General features: G+C 42.4%; 1 protein-coding gene across 1 annotated transcript in view; it reads right to left on the bottom strand.

The window, feature by feature from the left end:
• LOC132835250 (uncharacterized) overlaps positions 1–18,860 on the bottom strand; it is a 71,452-nt gene that overhangs the window by 34,799 nt on the left and 17,793 nt on the right. The window contains exon 3 of the mRNA XM_060854635.1: positions 13,121–13,248. Coding sequence (XP_060710618.1) covers positions 13,121–13,248 — 128 coding nt within the window. The remainder of the gene's footprint in view (positions 1–13,120; positions 13,249–18,860) is intronic.

Raw genomic sequence — 18,860 nt, 5'->3', positions numbered from 1 at the left:
GTTCTTTGTGCTTCATTGTGTAATTTTGTGAATAAATCTTTGTTTAAAACCTGATCGTCAACTTTGCTAACCTATTCCAGGTAATGTTCACTGTACACTTACTGAAACAAATTGCAAAGTTATGGTCTGGGGCTGCCTGCTTAAGAATGTTTTGAGTGGCCTGGCCTAGTCCATAACAATACCAATGTAGAGAAGACTACGTCGGGAGTTCTGGATGCCATAAACTAGGTTGGAGGAGATGCAGGTGAATTTCAGTTTCACTGATAGTAATAGTTATCAAGCGAAACTAAAGAAATTTTGTCTTGTCTGCTTCCTGTTTCATCACATGTTACTTTCAAATGCTGTCCAGCCAACTCACCTGGTATATTCTTTCCCTACAATTTGACATATAGTCGAATAATCAGACATGATGATCTCTAGGTGTCCTATGATCCTGCCCAATTTGCTATCTGATGAAGGAGCAGTGCTCTGAAAGCTTGTACAGCTGCTTCCAAATAAATCTGTTGGACTCTAACCTGGTGTTGTGTAATTTTGAAACTTTATCCATCCCAGTCCAACACCAGCTTTGCAACCTTTCAACAGTTACGTCACCAGTAATTCCTGAACAAATTCCATATACTGATCATGCCCCCTTAACATGTTTTGGAAAAAAAAAGATAAAAATACCAGAGTTCATACAGAGTTTATTGTTACAGGCATTTAATTTGAAGACTTTGCAAATGGCAGAATATGAGAACATAAATGCTGACACGTTGCAGCAATTTGGAAGGATGAAGACACCCTATGGTGAAAGAAACTGATTGAAATGGACTGCACTATTTGAATGTTTGCATGTTTACAGTCAGTGTACTGTAAATGTTTGTAGTATGCTAATACTGCAAGATTATAGTGTTTTAAAAGTGAAGCCATCTTTGTACATTAATAGTTCAATGCAGAAGGATGGAAGAGAAGGAGGTGTGCTGACACTATGACTTTAAGAGATGTGTTTTGTCTTTTTGTTTATTTGAAAAGAAAAATGGAGAGTTTGAGACAGAGGTGATGATTAGTCTGTTCCAGGCCAATAAAAGTAAACAGCTTGAGGCACCTTGGAGTTTTTTATTTAAAAGTTGGAACAATAGGTGCAGTCTGAATGAGTGGGGTCAGTCTCCCACAGATCCAGGGTTTCAGTTTAGCTTTTTAGGGATTTGAAGCTATCCATAGCAAAACACTATCTCTCTCCCAGAACTTTCTTTTGTTGTTCTTTCCTCCTGGATTGGAAAAATATTGCAGGAGAGACAATTTTACTGAATTTACCTCTGCCAAGTGTATGGTTATGGGATGTTACTATTTTGAAACAATTGCTGTTGAGTACTTCAATGATTTATGATTTTGTTAAGTTTGCCAACACCATAAAGTTATTCCAAGTCTTATTTCCTTTGTTTGTGCTTGACCTGTAAAGAAAAAGCATGTTCCGAGTAAAGCTGAGTAGTACGACCAATCCAATTACATCTGGAACACGGCACCTTACAATTGGCTTTAAGAAAGGTTAGGCCATCTCTTTGATGAGTTTAAAGGTGTGTTTATTCTGCCCTATAACAAGACTGAAAAGGTGCTGCAGGAGCGAGGGCTTTTGACTACTGAGGTTTGGAACCATTTCTGAGAGAGTTAGGACCTGCACACCTTAGGTGAGTTACATTTGAACAGGAATAGGAACATCCTTTTGGGGAGTATTGCTAATATTATTGGGGCAGATTTAAAACTAAATTGGCTTGGGATTAGGATCCCAATGGTGAGAGAAGCTGAGTGTGAATTGGAAGTTAAAAACACTAGTGAGGGGGGTTTGGAAGGCAGAGGTTGCATGGGCTAAAAGAAGCGAGTTTAAGGCTCAATGGAATATTTCAATACAAGGAGCCTCAAATATAGAATTGATAGATACATGAGGGACATTTAAGTGACTCTTGGATAAGCACATGGAAGTTAGTACAATGAAGGGTAAAGGATATGTAGGTTAGTCTGACCTTAGAGGGCCAAAGGGCCTGTACTATTCTGTGTTCTAAGAAATAAAACCAATGGGTTGAGGGCAAAGATAGGAACAATGATTTGTGAACGTTTGTAGCTCAGGTTGAGGTTTAGGGTATAGGTTTGCTCGCTGAGCTGTAGGTTTGATATCCAGACGTTTCATTACCTGGCTAGGTAACATCATCAGTGGCAACCTCCAAGTGAAGCGAAACTTGTCTCCTGCTCCTGAGGGACTATTGCCAAAAAAGGTACTGGTAACAAGAATTCATGGTGAGACAAAAAGTGCTCCATTCTGTAAAGTGAGGTTAGAGAGACCAGAGAAGAGTGGAGAATCTGTGGGAGGAGTACTGGACACACTCTCAGCTCCAGGAATACAACTGATATCGCTGATTCACTGGTAGGCGTGCTGCCTACTCTAGTTGAAAAGCCAGTGCAGTCGCATGCAACTGAAGAAATGAAGGATGTTTTTCCAGGAATTTTCTGAGATTGTGTGAACACAAGATCACAGAGGCACAAGCTGAAGCAGGAGGGATCAAAAGGCACAGATAAGGAAGCTGACATAGTGTTATCTGAAATGTTCTTTAATCAGATAAGTGGGACAGAGCAGGAGCAATGAGGTAAACATACCAGTATCTTTAGCTCTGCTTAACTGATTGAATTACAGCAGAAAGATGAGGAGTTAAAACAGTTGTAACATAAGGCATTTACACAGAAGGAGAATGAATGCATCCCTGTATGTTATTACTTAACAAATGATGTCTTAATGAGGAAATGGAGACCATCACACATTCAAGCAGATGAGAAATGGGCTGAGATTCATCAATTGTTTGCCAGTAGGGTATAGAAAGGAGGTGCTGCGAGTGGTGCATGAGCTACCACTCAGAAGTTACTTAGGGGTGAGGAAAACACAGGCTCAAATACAAAGACATTTTTACTGGCCTGGACTACACAAGGATGTAGTTGAACTTTGCCAAACATGTCATACATGTCAGCTAATGGGAACACCCCAGGCAGTAATAAAACCTGCACCTTTAATACCTATTCCAGCATTTGAGGAACCTTTCACAAGAGTTTTGATTGATTGTGTAGGTTCCCTACCTCAAACAAAAAGTGGGAATAAGTATTTATTAACAATAATGGATGTATCGACTAGATTTCCAGAGATAATCCCATTATGCAACATCACAGCAAAAAGGGTTGGAGAAGAATTATTTAAACTTTTTTTCCTTGATACGTACTATCAATCGAGATCCAGTCAGATCAAGGATCAAACTTCACACCCAAACTATTCAAGGAGGTTATGGATAACTTGGAAATAAAGCAATTCAAATCTACTGCGTACCATCTATAATTGCAGGGAGCATTAGAGAGATGACATCAAACACTAAAGACAATGTTGAGGGCTGATGGTCAGGATTATCCAGATGATTGGGTCAAGGGAGTTCTATTTGTATTTTTTGTGATCAGAGATGCACCGGATGAATCGACCAAATTCAGCCCATTTGAATTAATGTTTGGTCATGAAGTAAGAGGACTGTTAAAATTGATTAAAGAGATATTAATAAGTCAGAATTCAGAGACCACCCATTGGAGTATGTGTCAAATTTTAGAGAATGATTAAATAGAGCTGGGGAGTTAGCTAGACAGCATTTAAAGGTATCACAGCGTACAATGAAACAGGAAGTGGATAAGAAATCACAAATTCACAATTTTGCCTTTGGGGAGAAAGTATTGGTGTTACTTCCAGTAACAAATAAGCCTTTAAAAGCCAGGTTTAGTGGACCTTATCATAGTGAGTGAGGTGAACTACTTGACAAGGATTCCAGGCAGGAAGAAATCGCACAGTGTGTGTCATATGATATGCTCAAAAGTTCTTTGATAGGGAAGGGAAGCAAGAGGAGAAGGTGTTAATGATTACAGCACAGAAGGAAGAACCGTGTTCAGAGGATTCCGAATTGGACATTCCTCAAATCAAATTAAACAATGAGGAAGTTACCAAAAATTGGGATAAATTATTGAGTTACCTTCCACAAGAAAATCAAAATGACCTGAAACAGTTATTACTATCACATGGGGAGACATGCGGAACTAAACTGGGAAGTACTAACCTAATTGTGCACGATGTAGATATAGGAGATATTGTTCCAATTAAGCAACATCCTTATAGGCATAACCCTCTAAAGTTGGCACAGTTTCAGAAGGAGATGGAGCGCATGCTGCAAGGTATCATAATCAAAGTGAGTTACAGTGACTGGAGCTCACCCATAGTCACGGTGCCAAAGACAGATGGTACCCAACGGTTATGTGTGGACTATTGCAAAGTCAACACTGTTACAAAGACTGATGCATATCCAATTCCATGGTTGAAGGACTGTGTCGAAAAAGAGGGACAAGCAACTTACATTTCTGAGTTGGGCTTGCTTAGAGGCTACTGGCAAGAATGTCTGTCAGAGAGAGCAAAGGCAATTTTAGCTTTTGTAACACCAAATGGACTGTATCCATTCAAAGACATTCCATTTGGTATGAAAAACATTCCAGCCACATTTCAGAGACTGACTAATAAGGACATTGCCAGATTACCCAACTGTGTGGTATATAGTTATGACCTGGTGATTTTTAATCACTCATAGAAGGAACATTTACAACGTTTATCAGAAGTGTTCGATTGACTTCAGATGGCAGGCTTGGTGGTAAACCTGGCTAAAAGTGAATTTGCCAAAGCCCAAGTCGCCTTCATGGGTCATGTTATTGGACATGGACAAATGGCCCCATGGGATGCAAAAACAAAACTAATTGGGGAATTTCCCACACCGTTGACGAACAAAGCAGTACCACGGTTCCTGGGGTTGAGTGAATTTTACCGAAGGTTTGTGCTGAACTTTAGCGATGTGGCTGCTCCACTCACCAAAGTGTTAAAAAAGGGCAAGACGTTTCAGTGGACAGCAGACTGTCAAAAGGCATCTGACAGCCTAAACACTGTGTTAACCACTGCCCTAGTATTAGCCACACAAAGCCTTTCAAGGTGGCTATCAATGCCAGTGATGTGAGTGTCAGTGCGGTGCTCCTGAAGGAGGATGAGGAGGGAATAGAAAGACTCATCGGGTATTTTTCCAGGAAATTGAACATTCATCAACAGAAATATTTAACGATGGAGAAAGAGACTTTAAGCTTGATGTTGGCATGAAAACATTTCAGTGTTTATATTACCAACGATGCATCTGATACAATCGTATACATTGATCACAACCCATTGACATTTGTGGAAAGATTTAAGGACAAAAATGCCAGACTGTTTATATGGAGCTTGTTACAACCATTCAATTTGACAATTGTGCATGTGGCTGGTTGCGAAAATGTGATGGCCGATGCGTTATCAAGACATGAATAAGATACAAAGGCGTTCGGTTGTTGAATTTGCATGTGGTTGTGCATGGTTGCATGTGTATTGTTAGTAGAGTGTACATGTATGTGTTTAGACTATTCACTGGGTTTTTGAAGGGCTTTAGAAAATGAAGCCATCTTTTGGTATTTTTTTAAGGGGAGAGGTGTCACAAAGCTGGTCCCTTTTTCTCAAAGCTGTTCCTTTTCTCAAGGATAGTATGTCCTTGTTTTTTATCAGAGGGGTAACAAACCACGCTGGGCTCTGATCAGATTGGTTTGGTATAGAGATTAAAGGGTATTGAGAGGCCTTTTTGTTTATATGTAAACAGATAAGACTTCAGGCCAAAGTGGTCGTGCTTTAGAAGGTCAGGCAGCATCCAAGGAACAGGAAATTCAACGTTTCGGGCATAAGCCCTTCATCAGGAATGGAGGGATTCTGATGGAGGGTTTATGCCTGAAACGTTGAATTTCCTGTTCCTTGGATGCTGCCTGACCTGCTGCGCTTTAACCAGCAACACATTTTCAGGTCTGATCTCCAGCATCTGCAGACCTCACTTTTTACTCGATGATTTAGAAGGGACCTGTATAATGAAAGGGGAGTGGTCAGCTCTCTAGATGAGTAGTTCAGTCCAGAACTAGTTTGGAGTTCAACAGTGAGCTGTGTGGAAACAGGCTCTCTCTCCCTCTCCCCCCTTCCAAATTTAACCTGTAAGCATTTGTTCCATTTATACTGGGTTTTAAAGGGGATTTGCTGAATGGGACCATTGTGTATATTCGGAACAGCATAATTAAGTCTAGTTTGGATAGACTGAGTTCTGAAGGGGTTCTTTATTCTGTTCTTTGTGTTTCACTGTGTAATTTTGTGAATAAATTTTTGTCTGTTTAAAACCTGGTAGTCAACCTCGCTACCTTAGTCCGGGTAATGTTCACTGTGAGCTTACTGAAATAATTTGCAAAGTTATGGTCTGGGGTTACCTGCTTAAGAATGTTTTGATTGGTCTGGCCTAGTCCATAACAGGAATATCCAGGTGTGCGTGGAGTGTTGACAGGCTAAATAATAAGTCTTTGCAGGTGATCAAAAGTGTCAGACTGTGTGAGTAAAGTGTCAACAGCTGAATAACAACTGAAGGAATAACCTGTAATCTGATTAATTGAGGCAGAGATATTATTACAAAAAATTAAAAAGGTGGTGCTAGAGACAAATCAAATGGCTGGAATAACATGATAGGTGTAAGAGTCACATGTCATGGGTCTAACCAAAGTAACACGTAATCCAAAACTGTACAAACTAATCATAACATGTCATCAAGATGATGGTGTCAAGACTAGACGGTGAGGAAGAGTTTACAGAGACAGGACAGTAAGGTGAGGTGACATGTAGTGCGGCCTGAACCAAAGATCATAGTTGAGGCTGTCTTCCTGAGTACACAACTTGGCTATCAGTTTCTGCTCGATGGTTCTGCATTGTCGTCGATCTCGAAGGCAGCCTTGGAGGAAGCTTACCCAAAGCTCAGAGGCTGTATGTCCTTGACCACTGAAGTGTTCCTCGATTGGCAGATGACCGACATGGATACTACCATCACACGTGAGAACTCCACCCACTGTGTATACAGCGGATACTCAGGTGACTCAGCCAATGTTGCCTACCGCATACGCTGCAGGAAAGGATACCCCAAGGCATAGTATCTTGGCAAGATCATGTGGACGCTATGACAATGGATGGACCATCACCTCATAGAAAAGTTCCTTCTCTGTCAGGGAGCACTTCAGCAGTCAAGGAGATTTACCCTCTGATCTTCAGGTAAGCATTCTCTGAGACACAAAAGAACACAGAATCGCTGACCAGAAACAAATGGCCAAGTTTCCATGAAGACAGCCTCAACAGTGATTGTGGGTCCATGTCATGTGACCTCACCATACTGTAAAATCTTCCTTACTGTCCTGTTTTGACACCATCACCTTGATATGATCGCTCTCCCTTAATTAGTTTGTACAGTTTTGGATTACTTGTTACTCTGGTTCAACCCTCAGCATGCGACTCTTATACACAGCATGTTACTCCAGCAAGTTGGTTTATCTTCAGCACCACTTTATCTTTTATTGTAATCATTTCTCTCTGCCTCAGCTAATTTGATTATAAGCCAACCCATCACTTGTTATTCAGCTGTTGACACTTTACTCACTCGGTCTGATACACTTGTTCACCTGCAAAGTCTTATTAGCGAGCCTATCGATACTCCACTCACACCATTCGAATGACCCGCCTACCACGCCTGTGTGCTCGCTTTCACTTCACCTAATGAAGGAGCAGTGCTCCGAATGCTTGTGATTTCTAACCAACCTGTTGGACAGTAACCCAGTGTTGTTTGACATCTGACCATGCTTATCAATGGCTAATCAGCAAGTGTTCATGACCTGGTTGGATGGATTTTGATTCTCAAACAGCTTTTATATGTCATCTCCGACATTTTTACAACCAAAGGCTTCAAGGAATTGTTTCTTAAAGAACATTTTCAGAATGCTGTGTTGATTTTCTTTCATTGATCTGGCAGGATATATTTCCATTTTCCTTCTCATCATCCTATTGTGGAAACAGGAAGTTGGGATGAAGAGAGAGAGTTCCAAGGTTGAGTAGTCATTCTGATCTATAAAAACAGGGAAGACTGTGCCATTTGGAAGTTGTGTGACCAGTAGTCATTGTCATGTTTATTCTGAACTTATACATTTTAATGGGCGCTGGATAGGGAGCACAGACAGCAATTGGAAGATTTTCTCAAGCAATATAATACAATTCTGCTCTGAGACTGATAAAGAAAGGAAGTGCTTGTATTCCCCCACTATCTATTGCCACCTGAGGATGTTCCAAAGCAGCTTACAGCTGATGAAATACCTTTTGAAGTGGAGTTTAGTGATCTAACGCAGGAAATGTGCTGACTTACTTGCATCAACTTGACAATTATACCACATCATAATTACAGAGGAATCACAATTATCTGAATATTGGATAATCCGACAAGATCCCACCTCAGGCGACTCTCTGTGTGGAATTTGCACATTCTTCCCGTGTCTGCGTGGGTTTCCTCTGGGTGCACCGGTTTCCTTCCACAGTCCAAAGATGTGCAGGTTAGGTGAATTGGCCAGGCTAAATTGCCCATTGTGTTAGGTGAAGGGGTAAATGTAGGGGAATGGCTCTGGGTGGTTTGTGGGCCGGTGTGGACTTGTTGGGCCGAAGGGCCTGTTTCCACACTGTAAGTAATCTAATCCCAAGATCCCGATGTTTGGCTGAACTGTGTTATCCCGCATTCGATTATCCGGAATTCTATTATCTGAACGAAATACTCCCCATCCGTGTCCTTCGAATAGTCGAGGATCCTCTGTGATGTGTTTTATAATGGTTGAGGGATAAGTGTTGATAAATCCTTCTTCAAAATAACGCAGTAGGTTCTTTCACAATCTCCCATGCAGAGCAGCGTAGCATCTCACCCAAAAAGGGGAATTCCCTCACTCTCTTTGTATTGCAGTGACATGTGAACCTGTAAACAGTCAACTTCCAACACATAGGCAAGTGTGTCACTTATTATGGCACTTATTGAAACCTAAAACATGGGGTGAGATAGAGGCCTGTGAGGAGATTTAAAATGTAGAAGGTAATCAATTAGCCCTGAACATCTCTGCTGGCTGTTCCATAGAGTAATTGAGATCCAGACCCACTACTTTGTTGTTCCATGGATAGTTTTGTATGTTCCTCTTTGATCTTGATCCACCCTCGGGTTGCTGTCTGTGTGGAGTTTGCATTTCCATCCAGTGTCTGTGTGGGTTTACTCTGAGTGCTCCTGTTTCCTCACAAGTCTAAAGGTGTGCAGGTTAGAGTGGATTGGCTGTGTTAAATTACCTCATAGTGCCCAGGGATGTGCAGGTTAGGATGATTGGCTGTGTTAAATTACCCCATAGTGCCCAGGGATGTGCAGGTTAGAGTGGATTGGCTGTGTTAAGTTACCCCATAGTGTCCAGGGATGTGCGTTAGGGTGGATTGGCCATGCTAAATTGCCCATAGTGTCCAGGGATGTGCAGGTTAGGGTGGATTGGCCGTGTTAAATTGCCTCGTAGCGCCCAGGGATGTGCAGGTTAGGGTGGATTGGCCATGTTAAATTGCCCCGTAGTGCCCAGGGATGTGCAGGTTAGGGTGGATTGGCCATGGGAAATTGTCCCATAGTGGCCAGGGATGTGCAGGTTAGGGTGGATTGGCCGTGTTAAATTGCCTCGTAGCGCCCAGGGATGTGCAGGTTAGGGTGGATTGGCCATGTTAAATTGCCCCGTAGTGCCCAGGGATGTGCAGGTTAGGGTGGATTGGCCATGGGAAATTGTCCCATAGTGGCCTGGGATGTGCAGGTTAGGGTGGATTGGCCGTGTTAAATTGTCCCATAGTGTCTAGGAATGTGCAGACTAGGTGATTAGCTATGGGAAATGCAGGGGTAAGGGACAGGATAGAGGTCTTGGTCTGGGTGGGATGCCCTTTGGAGGGGTCAGTATGAACTCAATGGGCTAAATGGCCTGCCTCCGCACTGTAGGGATTCTATGTTCAAAGAAATAAAAGTTAGGGTCCAGGCTATTTCCTTGATATATCTGCAGGGTGGAGGAGGTTGGTCTGGTCCATGACAAATGTCAGATCAGCTCTGATCCTATTGAATAGCAGATCAGGCTCAAGGGGCTGAATGTCTTCTTTCTGTTCCTATTTCTTCTGCTGTTATAGGAATGCATTGCCTGGAAATATGGTGCAGCAGGTTCAATTGAAGTATCCAAATGTGGTTTGGATATTCGTGGTTTGGAGGGATATGGGAAAAGGTAGGAAATTGGCACTAGTTAATATAACTGGATTAGATAATAGAGCCAGCACAGGAACGATGTGCTGAATGGCCTCCTTCTGCACCATATTACTTCTGTGACATTGAACAGTTGAGAGGAGTACTGCCAAGTCCTGGCATGTAAAAGACTGCTTGACAAAAATATATCTCTTAAAAGTACCCTTTCCATCAGCAACCTGTGACACATAAATTCCTAACAAGGAGGAAAGAAGACACAGGACGATCCAAAGACAAGAACCTACAGTTGCCTGGTTTTGAGATAAGATATGTTGTTTTGTATATCTTAAATGGGAGTTTTATCAGACTAGTATTACAGAATGGAAGGTAAAAGATAGGTTAGAGAAAGAAATTGTAAATAGTAGTTACTTAATTATTCTCTGTTATGCTTTAAGATTTACAAGCATGTTGCCAGGGTTGGAGGATCTGAGCTACAGGGAGAGGCTGAACAGGCTGGGGCTGTTTTCCCTGGAACATCGGAGGCTGAGGGGTGACCTTATAGAGGTTTACAAAATTATGAGGGGAATGGATAGGATAAATAGACAAAGTCTTCTCCCTGGGGTTGGGGAGTCCAGAACTAGAGGGCATAGGTTTAGGGTGAGAGGGGAAAGATATAAAAGAAACCTAAGGGGCAACTTTTTCACACAGAGGGTGGTGCATGTATGGAATGAGCTGCCAGAGGATGTGGTAGAGGCTGGTACAATTGCAACATTTAAGAAGCATTTGGATGGATATATGAATAGGAAGGATTTGGAGGGATATGGGCCGGGTCCTGGCAGGTGGGACTAGATTGGGTTGGGATATGTGGTCGGCATGGACGGGTTGGACTGAAGGGTCTGTTTCCATGCTGTACATCTCTATGACTCTAAATAAAGTTATTAATTTTTACTTTACATAGTTCTTGGCCTCTCGAATTTTTACAGATTACTGCACGTGATAAATCTTTTCCATGTTGCTGGTTTTAAATTAAGCAGGAGAATTTACCCCGTGTCATAACAGGTTGTATACTGTTTCTGTCTGTTTAGGTAATGTGCCATATCTAAACTACTGCTATTTAATAAATACTTTAAGATATTTACAAATAATGATTGGCTACTTTAGGATTTATGAGTTAGACTGGAAATTTTATGCCTCTTATTTTCAGCAACAATATCTTATGCTTATATCTAGCATCTTATAGCAACACAAATCATTGGTCAGGAAATCAGGCAGTTTCAACTGGATGAATCTGGTACTCATTGTCACCCAGCAACATGTAGTGTCACCCAAACCAACCTGTCAACCAGTGTTTCATTTAAACAACCCATCAATCATCTGTGAAATGAGCAAGCTTGTCCAAGAAGATTCAGTAGGTAACACCTCGAACCACTGGCAACAGAGGGCTGGTCAGCGGCATCACAACATCTTTGGCGTAATAATTGACTGAATATCAATCAAGCAGTCACATTACAGGGGTTTCTTACAAACTGAGAAAAGATTAAAATTATTTTCATTTATTAAAATCTTTCCAATCCCTGATATTCCTAGAAGTGCTCAGCAGTACTGGCAATCACAGTTACAGCATTCCATACACAATCAAAATAAATCAATTTTTTAAAAAATCAGCTAAATCAACAGAATGAAGCAAGGGAGATTTAAAAACCCACTGTTGCACGAGGATTAACTGTTTGTGGTCTGATCCAGGATCTGGGAATCTCTGAATATCTCCATATCCACCGATTAAATCACCACAATGCTGGCTAAATGTGGTGACTCAGTCTCATTATTGGACATTGCCAGTTTTGTCGAAGGACAAAATGTAGAGTGTGCAGAAACAACATCAGGCCACGAAATCAATACTCATACTCACATATCTCGGTGCTCCTCGAACACTGGACTCTTGCACACTTACCAATTCTCTTCATGCTACCAATGTGTTCCCCCACATTTAGTTAGCTCTTAGCTCTAGAATTCCCTCTCTAAACCTTTCCACTTTATAGACTGCCTGATAGTTTGCTGGTTGACCAAGTGTTTTTGCTTATCAGTCCTAAAACCTCCGCACTTAGCTCCAAGTCAAACTTTACTTGATAATCACTCCAGTGAAGTACTGTGGGAAATTTTGCTAGATCAAAGACAAGATATGAAAGAAAGTTGTCGTTGTAATTCATCTCCTGGCAAATGGACTGTGTCTAGCTGGAGGGTTGCTGACTCTGCTTCCATCTGTTCCTGGAGCCTCCGATTGTATGAAATCCCAGTTCCAATCAATCAATTGACCCACACCTCCAAACATATCCAACCTCACCATTTCCCCCTTCCGCCCTTTCACTGGAAAACCCATTGCACCGACCTTACACAGTTTGCTAATCACCTGTTCTCAACCCCCGGACACCAACTGCAATATTCCTTTTCTTACAAGGAAGCAAAATTAGCATAAGCAAGTTAAAGGTGAATAACATCAAACAATATGATGTCTCGCCATGTAACCTAATATCTGGATTTAACTAGTGGTCCTGGAGAGTATTGGGGACACCAAATAGTATCTGAAGATAAAGCTTTCCCACTCGCCCAAGTATTTAAGATCTTTATGCAATTAATCTTTGTTTTTCCTTTTGTAACATTTCCCACATTTCTATAATCTTTTCTGGAGATAATGAATGTACAATAAATGCATCCTTAAAATGCTGCACTGAGTACTGGAGTCCCCACATATAAAACTCTTTCTTGTTTCTCAGTGGGATCTTGCAAGCAAGAGCCAGAAATCCCATGAAAACGTCATCAACAGGGAAAGCAGGCAAAGTCTTGGATTTCCAGTTCAGCTCTGGAATGAATGATCTCGGCACCATGTATCCTCCACCAGCTGGATAGTCTGGGTAGATGTCATTGACCAAAAGATATTTGCTCACTTTGTTGTTGCCAAATCGGTAGACCATGCTTCGTTGAAAGACGTAACCAGAAATAACTTTCTCTGAGGTGTTGTCAGTTGTGACGTAGTTCACAATCGCCTCAGGGTTGACAAATTCATCGTCGTCAGCTTTGAAACAGCAAAATGAACATGAGTAAGCTCAACACAGGCAGACAATGCGGTCAGAGAGCTAAAGTGATAGAGATATTATCATGCAAAGAGAAGAGGGATCCAGAGACAAGACAAAATGACAAAAATAGAGAGACAAGGCAGGCTGGGACAAACCGGGACACGAGCACCAGAACTGAGACAAAAAGGAATCATAATATCAAAATAGTCTCCAATTGAACTGGCTAGAACCAGGGTCCGAGCAGCAAGTTCACAACATCTGTTTTATTAATTCACTGGACGTGGACATCACTGACTAGGCTAGCATTTATTGTCCATCCCTAGTTGCTCTGGTGATGGGAACTGCTGTTTTAATCCACTGCAGTTGATTTGGTTTGCCCCCATATCAGGAGGGATTTGCAGGATTTTAATACATGGAGATTGAAGGAACGGTGATACATTTCCAAGTCAGGGTGGCATGTGGCTTAGAGGGGAACTTGCTGATGGTGTTCCCATGTGTCTGCTGCCCTGGTCTAGATGTTAGGGATTGTATGTTTGGAAGATACTGTTGAAGAAGCCTTACTGAATTTCCACAGTTCACTTTCCAAATAGTATGCACTGCTGCTACTGAGCATCAGTGATGGATGGAGTGGATGTTTGTAGATATGGTGCTAATTAAGCAGGATCGTTGTCTTGGGTGATTATCAAGATTCTTGAATATTGTACCCAGGTAAGTAAGAAGAGTGTTGCTACACTCCTGATAAATCTTGTAGATTGTGGACTGAACTGGTGAGTCAGAAGGTGATCTACTCCAACTGGCACTTGTAACCACCATATTTATATGGCTGATTGGGTTACATTTCTGGGCTAGTCAATGGTAACCTCCAAGATATTGAGTGTGAGGTAATCAGTAATGGTAACATAATTGAATGTCAAGGGTGATGGTTAGGGTCTCTTGGAGATGGTCATGGCTCGGCACTTGTATGGTAAGAATGTTACTTGCCTGGACAGTATCTTTGGCGTTGCAAACCATATTAAACATTAGCAAACTTCCCTACTGCTGACCTAATGATAAAGGAAAGATTATTGACGAAGCAGCTGAAAATGATTGGGTCTAGGAGACATCTCTGAAGGAGACACTCTTGCAGAGGGTCCTGGGCCTGAGATGACAGGCTTCCAACAGCCATTTTTCTTTGTTCTAGGACCAAGCAGCAGAGAGTTTCCTGCCTGACTCCCATTGACTCATTTTGCTAGGCCACACCAAGTCAATTATGGCCTTGATATTTTAGATTAGATTAGATTAGATTACTTACAGTGTGGAAACAGGCCCTTCGGCCCAACAAGTCCACACCGACCCGCCGAAGCGCAACCCACCCATACCCCTACATATACCCCTTTCCTAACACTACAGGCAATTTAGCATAGCCAATTCACCTGGCCCGCACATCTTTGGACTGTGGGAGGAAACCGGAGCACCCGGAGGAAACCCACGCAGACACGGGGAGAATGTGCAAACTCCACACAGTCAGTCGCCTGAGGTGGGAATTGAACCCAGGTCCCTGGCGCTGTGAGGCAGCAGTGCTAACCACTGTGCCACCGTGCCGCCCATATCATGGAGAGTCACTCTTGCCTCAACTGTGGAGTTCAGTTCTATTGTCCATGTTTGACCAAAGGCTTTAACAAGGTCAGGAGCTGGGTGATCCAAGGAGAACGTCAGTGAGCAGCTTAGTTCTAAGCAAATGTTGGTTGATAACACTGTTGATGACACCCTCCATTACTTTATTAATCAAGAGCAGAGTGATGGGCAGTAATTGGGCAGTTTAAACTTGTCCTGCATTCATAGAATAGAAACCCTACAGTATGGAAACAGGCCATTTGGCCCAACAAGTCCACACTGATCCTTCAAAGAATATCCAACCCAGAGCCATTCCCCTACTCCTATTACTCAATATTTCCCATGAATAATTCACCTAACCTACATACCCCTGAATACTATGGGCAATTTAGCATTGTCAATCCACCATAACCAGCACATCTTTGGACTGTAGGAGGAAACTGGAACACCTGGAGAAAACTTGCACAGACACAGAGAGAAGGTGCAAACTCCACACAGAGAGCCACCCAAGGCTGGAATTGAACCCAAGTCCCTGGTGCTGTGAGGAAGCAGTGCTAGCCACTGAGCCACCGTGCCATCCTTTTGTTGGCACAAGGCATTGGGTGGCTACTTACTGCATTGCTGGTGAGAGGTCAGTATTGTCATTGCTCTGAAACAGCTTAACTAAGGGTGTAGAAATAGCACAAGCACAAATCTTCAGTACTCTTGCCGTAATGTTGTCAGACTCATTGCCTAATCAGTGTCTTCAGCTGTTACTTGTATCACAAGTGAATTGAACTGGCTGAAAATTGGCTTGTGTAATACTCAGGATCTCCAGAGAAGGCTGAGACGCATCTTCCACTTGGCACATCTGACTGAATATTGGAGCAAATGCATCAAGACATTAAGCTAATTAGAGTGGGCTCAGGTTGAAACCTACTATATTCAATCTTCCAATCCCTGCATCAGATCAATGATGGCCATTGTATTTTCTGCAGAAGTTCTAATATACTGAACTCCATGGGAATTACCTGGAAATTACCAAAGGGCACATTCCCTTGGTTTGGAACCATGTTAGACACATTAAACGCGTTAGACACATGAGTCTAACATCTAGGTAAGTGCAAAACTGAGGCCTCAATCACTCATTCAGAGCAGGCCATGGCCTAGTGATATTACCACTGGACTATTAATCCAGTAACCCAGAATAGTGTTCTGGGGACCGGGATCTGAATCCCACCACGACAGATTGTCGAGTTTGAATTCAATAAAATGAATCTGGAATTAAGAGTCGACTAAGGATTGTCAATTATTGGAAAAAGCCATTTGGTTCACTCACCCCTTCTGGGAAGGAAATCTGCCATCCTTACCTGGTCTGGCCTACATGTGACCCTGAGGCCCACAGCAATGCAGTTGATTCTTAACTGTCCTCTGAATTGGCCTAGCAAGCCACTCAGCTGTCTCAAACTGCTAGAAAATCACAACTTTTACTGGCAGGGAGATTTGCGAGAGCTGCTCAGGAGGAATTAAACTAGAAAGGTGCGGGATGGGGGGGTGTTAGGATCCAGGGAGACAGTCAGGAAAGAGATCAATCTGAGACTGGTACACTTGAGAAAAGAAGCGAGTCAAACAATCAGGGCAGGCAGGGACAAAGCAAAGAACGAGGTAAGACTGCTAAATTAAGCTGCATTTATTTCAATGCAAGAGGCCAAACAGGGAAGGCAGATGAACTCAGGGCATGGTTAGGAACATGGGACTGGGATATCACGGCAATTACAGAAACGTGGCTCAGGGATGGGCAGGATTGGCAGCGTAGTGTTCCAGGATGCAAATGTTAAAGGAAGGACAGAAAAGGAGGCAGATAGGAAAGGGAGTGGCGTTTTTCATCAGGGATAGCATTACCACTGTACTGAGGGAGGATATTCCTGGGAATACATCCAGGGAAGCCATTTGGAGAAATAAGAAAGGGATGATCACCTTATTGGGATTGTATTATTGACCCCCTATTAGTCAGCGGGAAATTGAGAAACAGATTTGTAAGGACATCTCAATGACCTCTAAGAATAATGGGGTGGTTATGGTCAGGGATTTTAACTTTCCAAACATAGAAGATTTTCCTGCTCCTCGGAAGCTGCCTGAACTCCTGTACTTTTCCAGCACCACTCTAACCTAGGACTGCCATTGTCTCAAGTGTTGTGTGTAAAGATTGCACATGGAGAAACGCTGCAGAAACTTGTCTGACATGAATACAGCCAAACCCTAACCTGACTCATTGTCTTGTGTCACTGCTGTTTTTCGCTTTGAAAATTTAATTTTGCGTAACCAAACCTCTGAGGAACTTTGAAAGAGTAAACAAAGAGCCAATGTTTCTATGGCAGAAGAGCTTTCAGTAACCCAAACAAAGCCAAACGTGAACAGGACAATATGTTATCTGTGCAGCAGGTCACGATATGGAATGCATGCTTAAAAGCGCTGCAATTTCCAGTAGGGAATGGATAAGTACAGAACTGAAAATGTGTTGCTGGAAAAGCGCAGCAGGTCAGGCAGCATTCAAGGAACAGGAGATTCGATGTTTCAAGCATAAGCCCTTCTTCAGGAATCTGATCTCCAGCATCTGCAGTCCTCACTTTCTCCCCTAATGGATAAGTACACATTATCTCTCTGATCTGAATGCTAGGGACCAACTCATTTTTGCAGTTTGGAAGTATAAAGAATTTTTGAATGCCTATTCTGAGGAACTTCAGCAGCCACATGCTGGGCTGAGATATCAGCTTTCAGAGTGTACAGCAATATTACGTTGTGCTTGTTGTGTTAATGGCCAGTGGCACATTTTTCCCTGAATTTCATTGACTCCTGTATTACGCAGCCTCATGGCTACTTAATCTCACCGCACTTTCAAAATTAATCTCTTTTGTCCATGTTTAGACTAAATCTGCAATTAGGACCGAAGCCAAGTCATCTTGACAGAACTTAAAATGAGCCCAGGTGAACAAATTACTAGTGAAATAGTGCCATGCCTAAAATAATGTCTACCAAGTGTGTGAACTTAAAAGCAGAGTGAGATTAAGTACTGTATTTACTCGAAGCATAAAACAGTTATAAAACATGGAAAACTGTAATACAATTTGTGTTACTTATTGTATCTTCCATGTTTTAACTGTCATTGCACTGTATTAAAATGATGCTGAGTTGTTTCAATCGATTCAAAAAATATTTCCAGACAGCTGAACTTCCCAAACAATAGATTTCCAGACTGGAAAGGTGACTGTGTCCTCAAAAGGAAACATAATTCAGGATAGTGGGGAGGGGAATGGGATTAACTAAATAGGGGCTGGACACAGGGAGAAACTGGCTCATAAAAAGGTTGAAGAATCAGAAGGCAGTTTTAAGGCAAGATAAGAACAACTCTTTCCACACTGTGAGTGGTCTGGGCTTGGGAGTGCTCTGCCTGGGATCATGTGAAGGCAGGTTCAAATGAGTTGTTAAAGAGGGCATTATTTAAATTTCAAGCTCACTGTAACAAGTCTTTACTGACCCATTGGTGTCCACAGGGTCAGCAAAGGCCTGCAGCCACTTTGGCAACTGGAGGTTAGAGTGAGTTGGTGGGTGGGCAGGCCCACGTTTGCTCCCCCAGAACTGGTGGTGGCTCAGGAACCTAGCCGGGCAGCTGGCAATGGGGAAGATGGCAAAGGATTGTGAGGAGGCCACAACAGCAGCTGTGCCAACAGTGCAGCAAGAATTCAAATGTGCATGTGCAGAACCGCTCTGAACTAAAACCAGGTGTACAGAGAAACACTGGTTCGATCTAATAACAAGCCACAGGGAGGGCCTCTCCCAGGTACATGTGCCATCTTAACTCAGTCTTGAACGCATTATTGCAAGAGCTCAGGCAAATGAGTAGCTTATAGCTAGGCCCAAGCCTTCAGCCTGGATACCCCTCTGACACTGAGACGGTGCTGGTCACCAGCACTATGGGCTTTTCCCTACTTCCCTGTGGTAGTGATAGGGAATGTTTGATGGAAAATGACTGTTTGATTAT

Source organism: Hemiscyllium ocellatum, chromosome 44, assembly GCF_020745735.1.
Source record: "Hemiscyllium ocellatum isolate sHemOce1 chromosome 44, sHemOce1.pat.X.cur, whole genome shotgun sequence".
NCBI lineage: Eukaryota > Metazoa > Chordata > Chondrichthyes > Orectolobiformes > Hemiscylliidae > Hemiscyllium > Hemiscyllium ocellatum.
The sequence above is the reverse complement of the archived record's forward strand: the minus strand, read 5'-3'. Positions and strand labels throughout refer to the sequence as shown.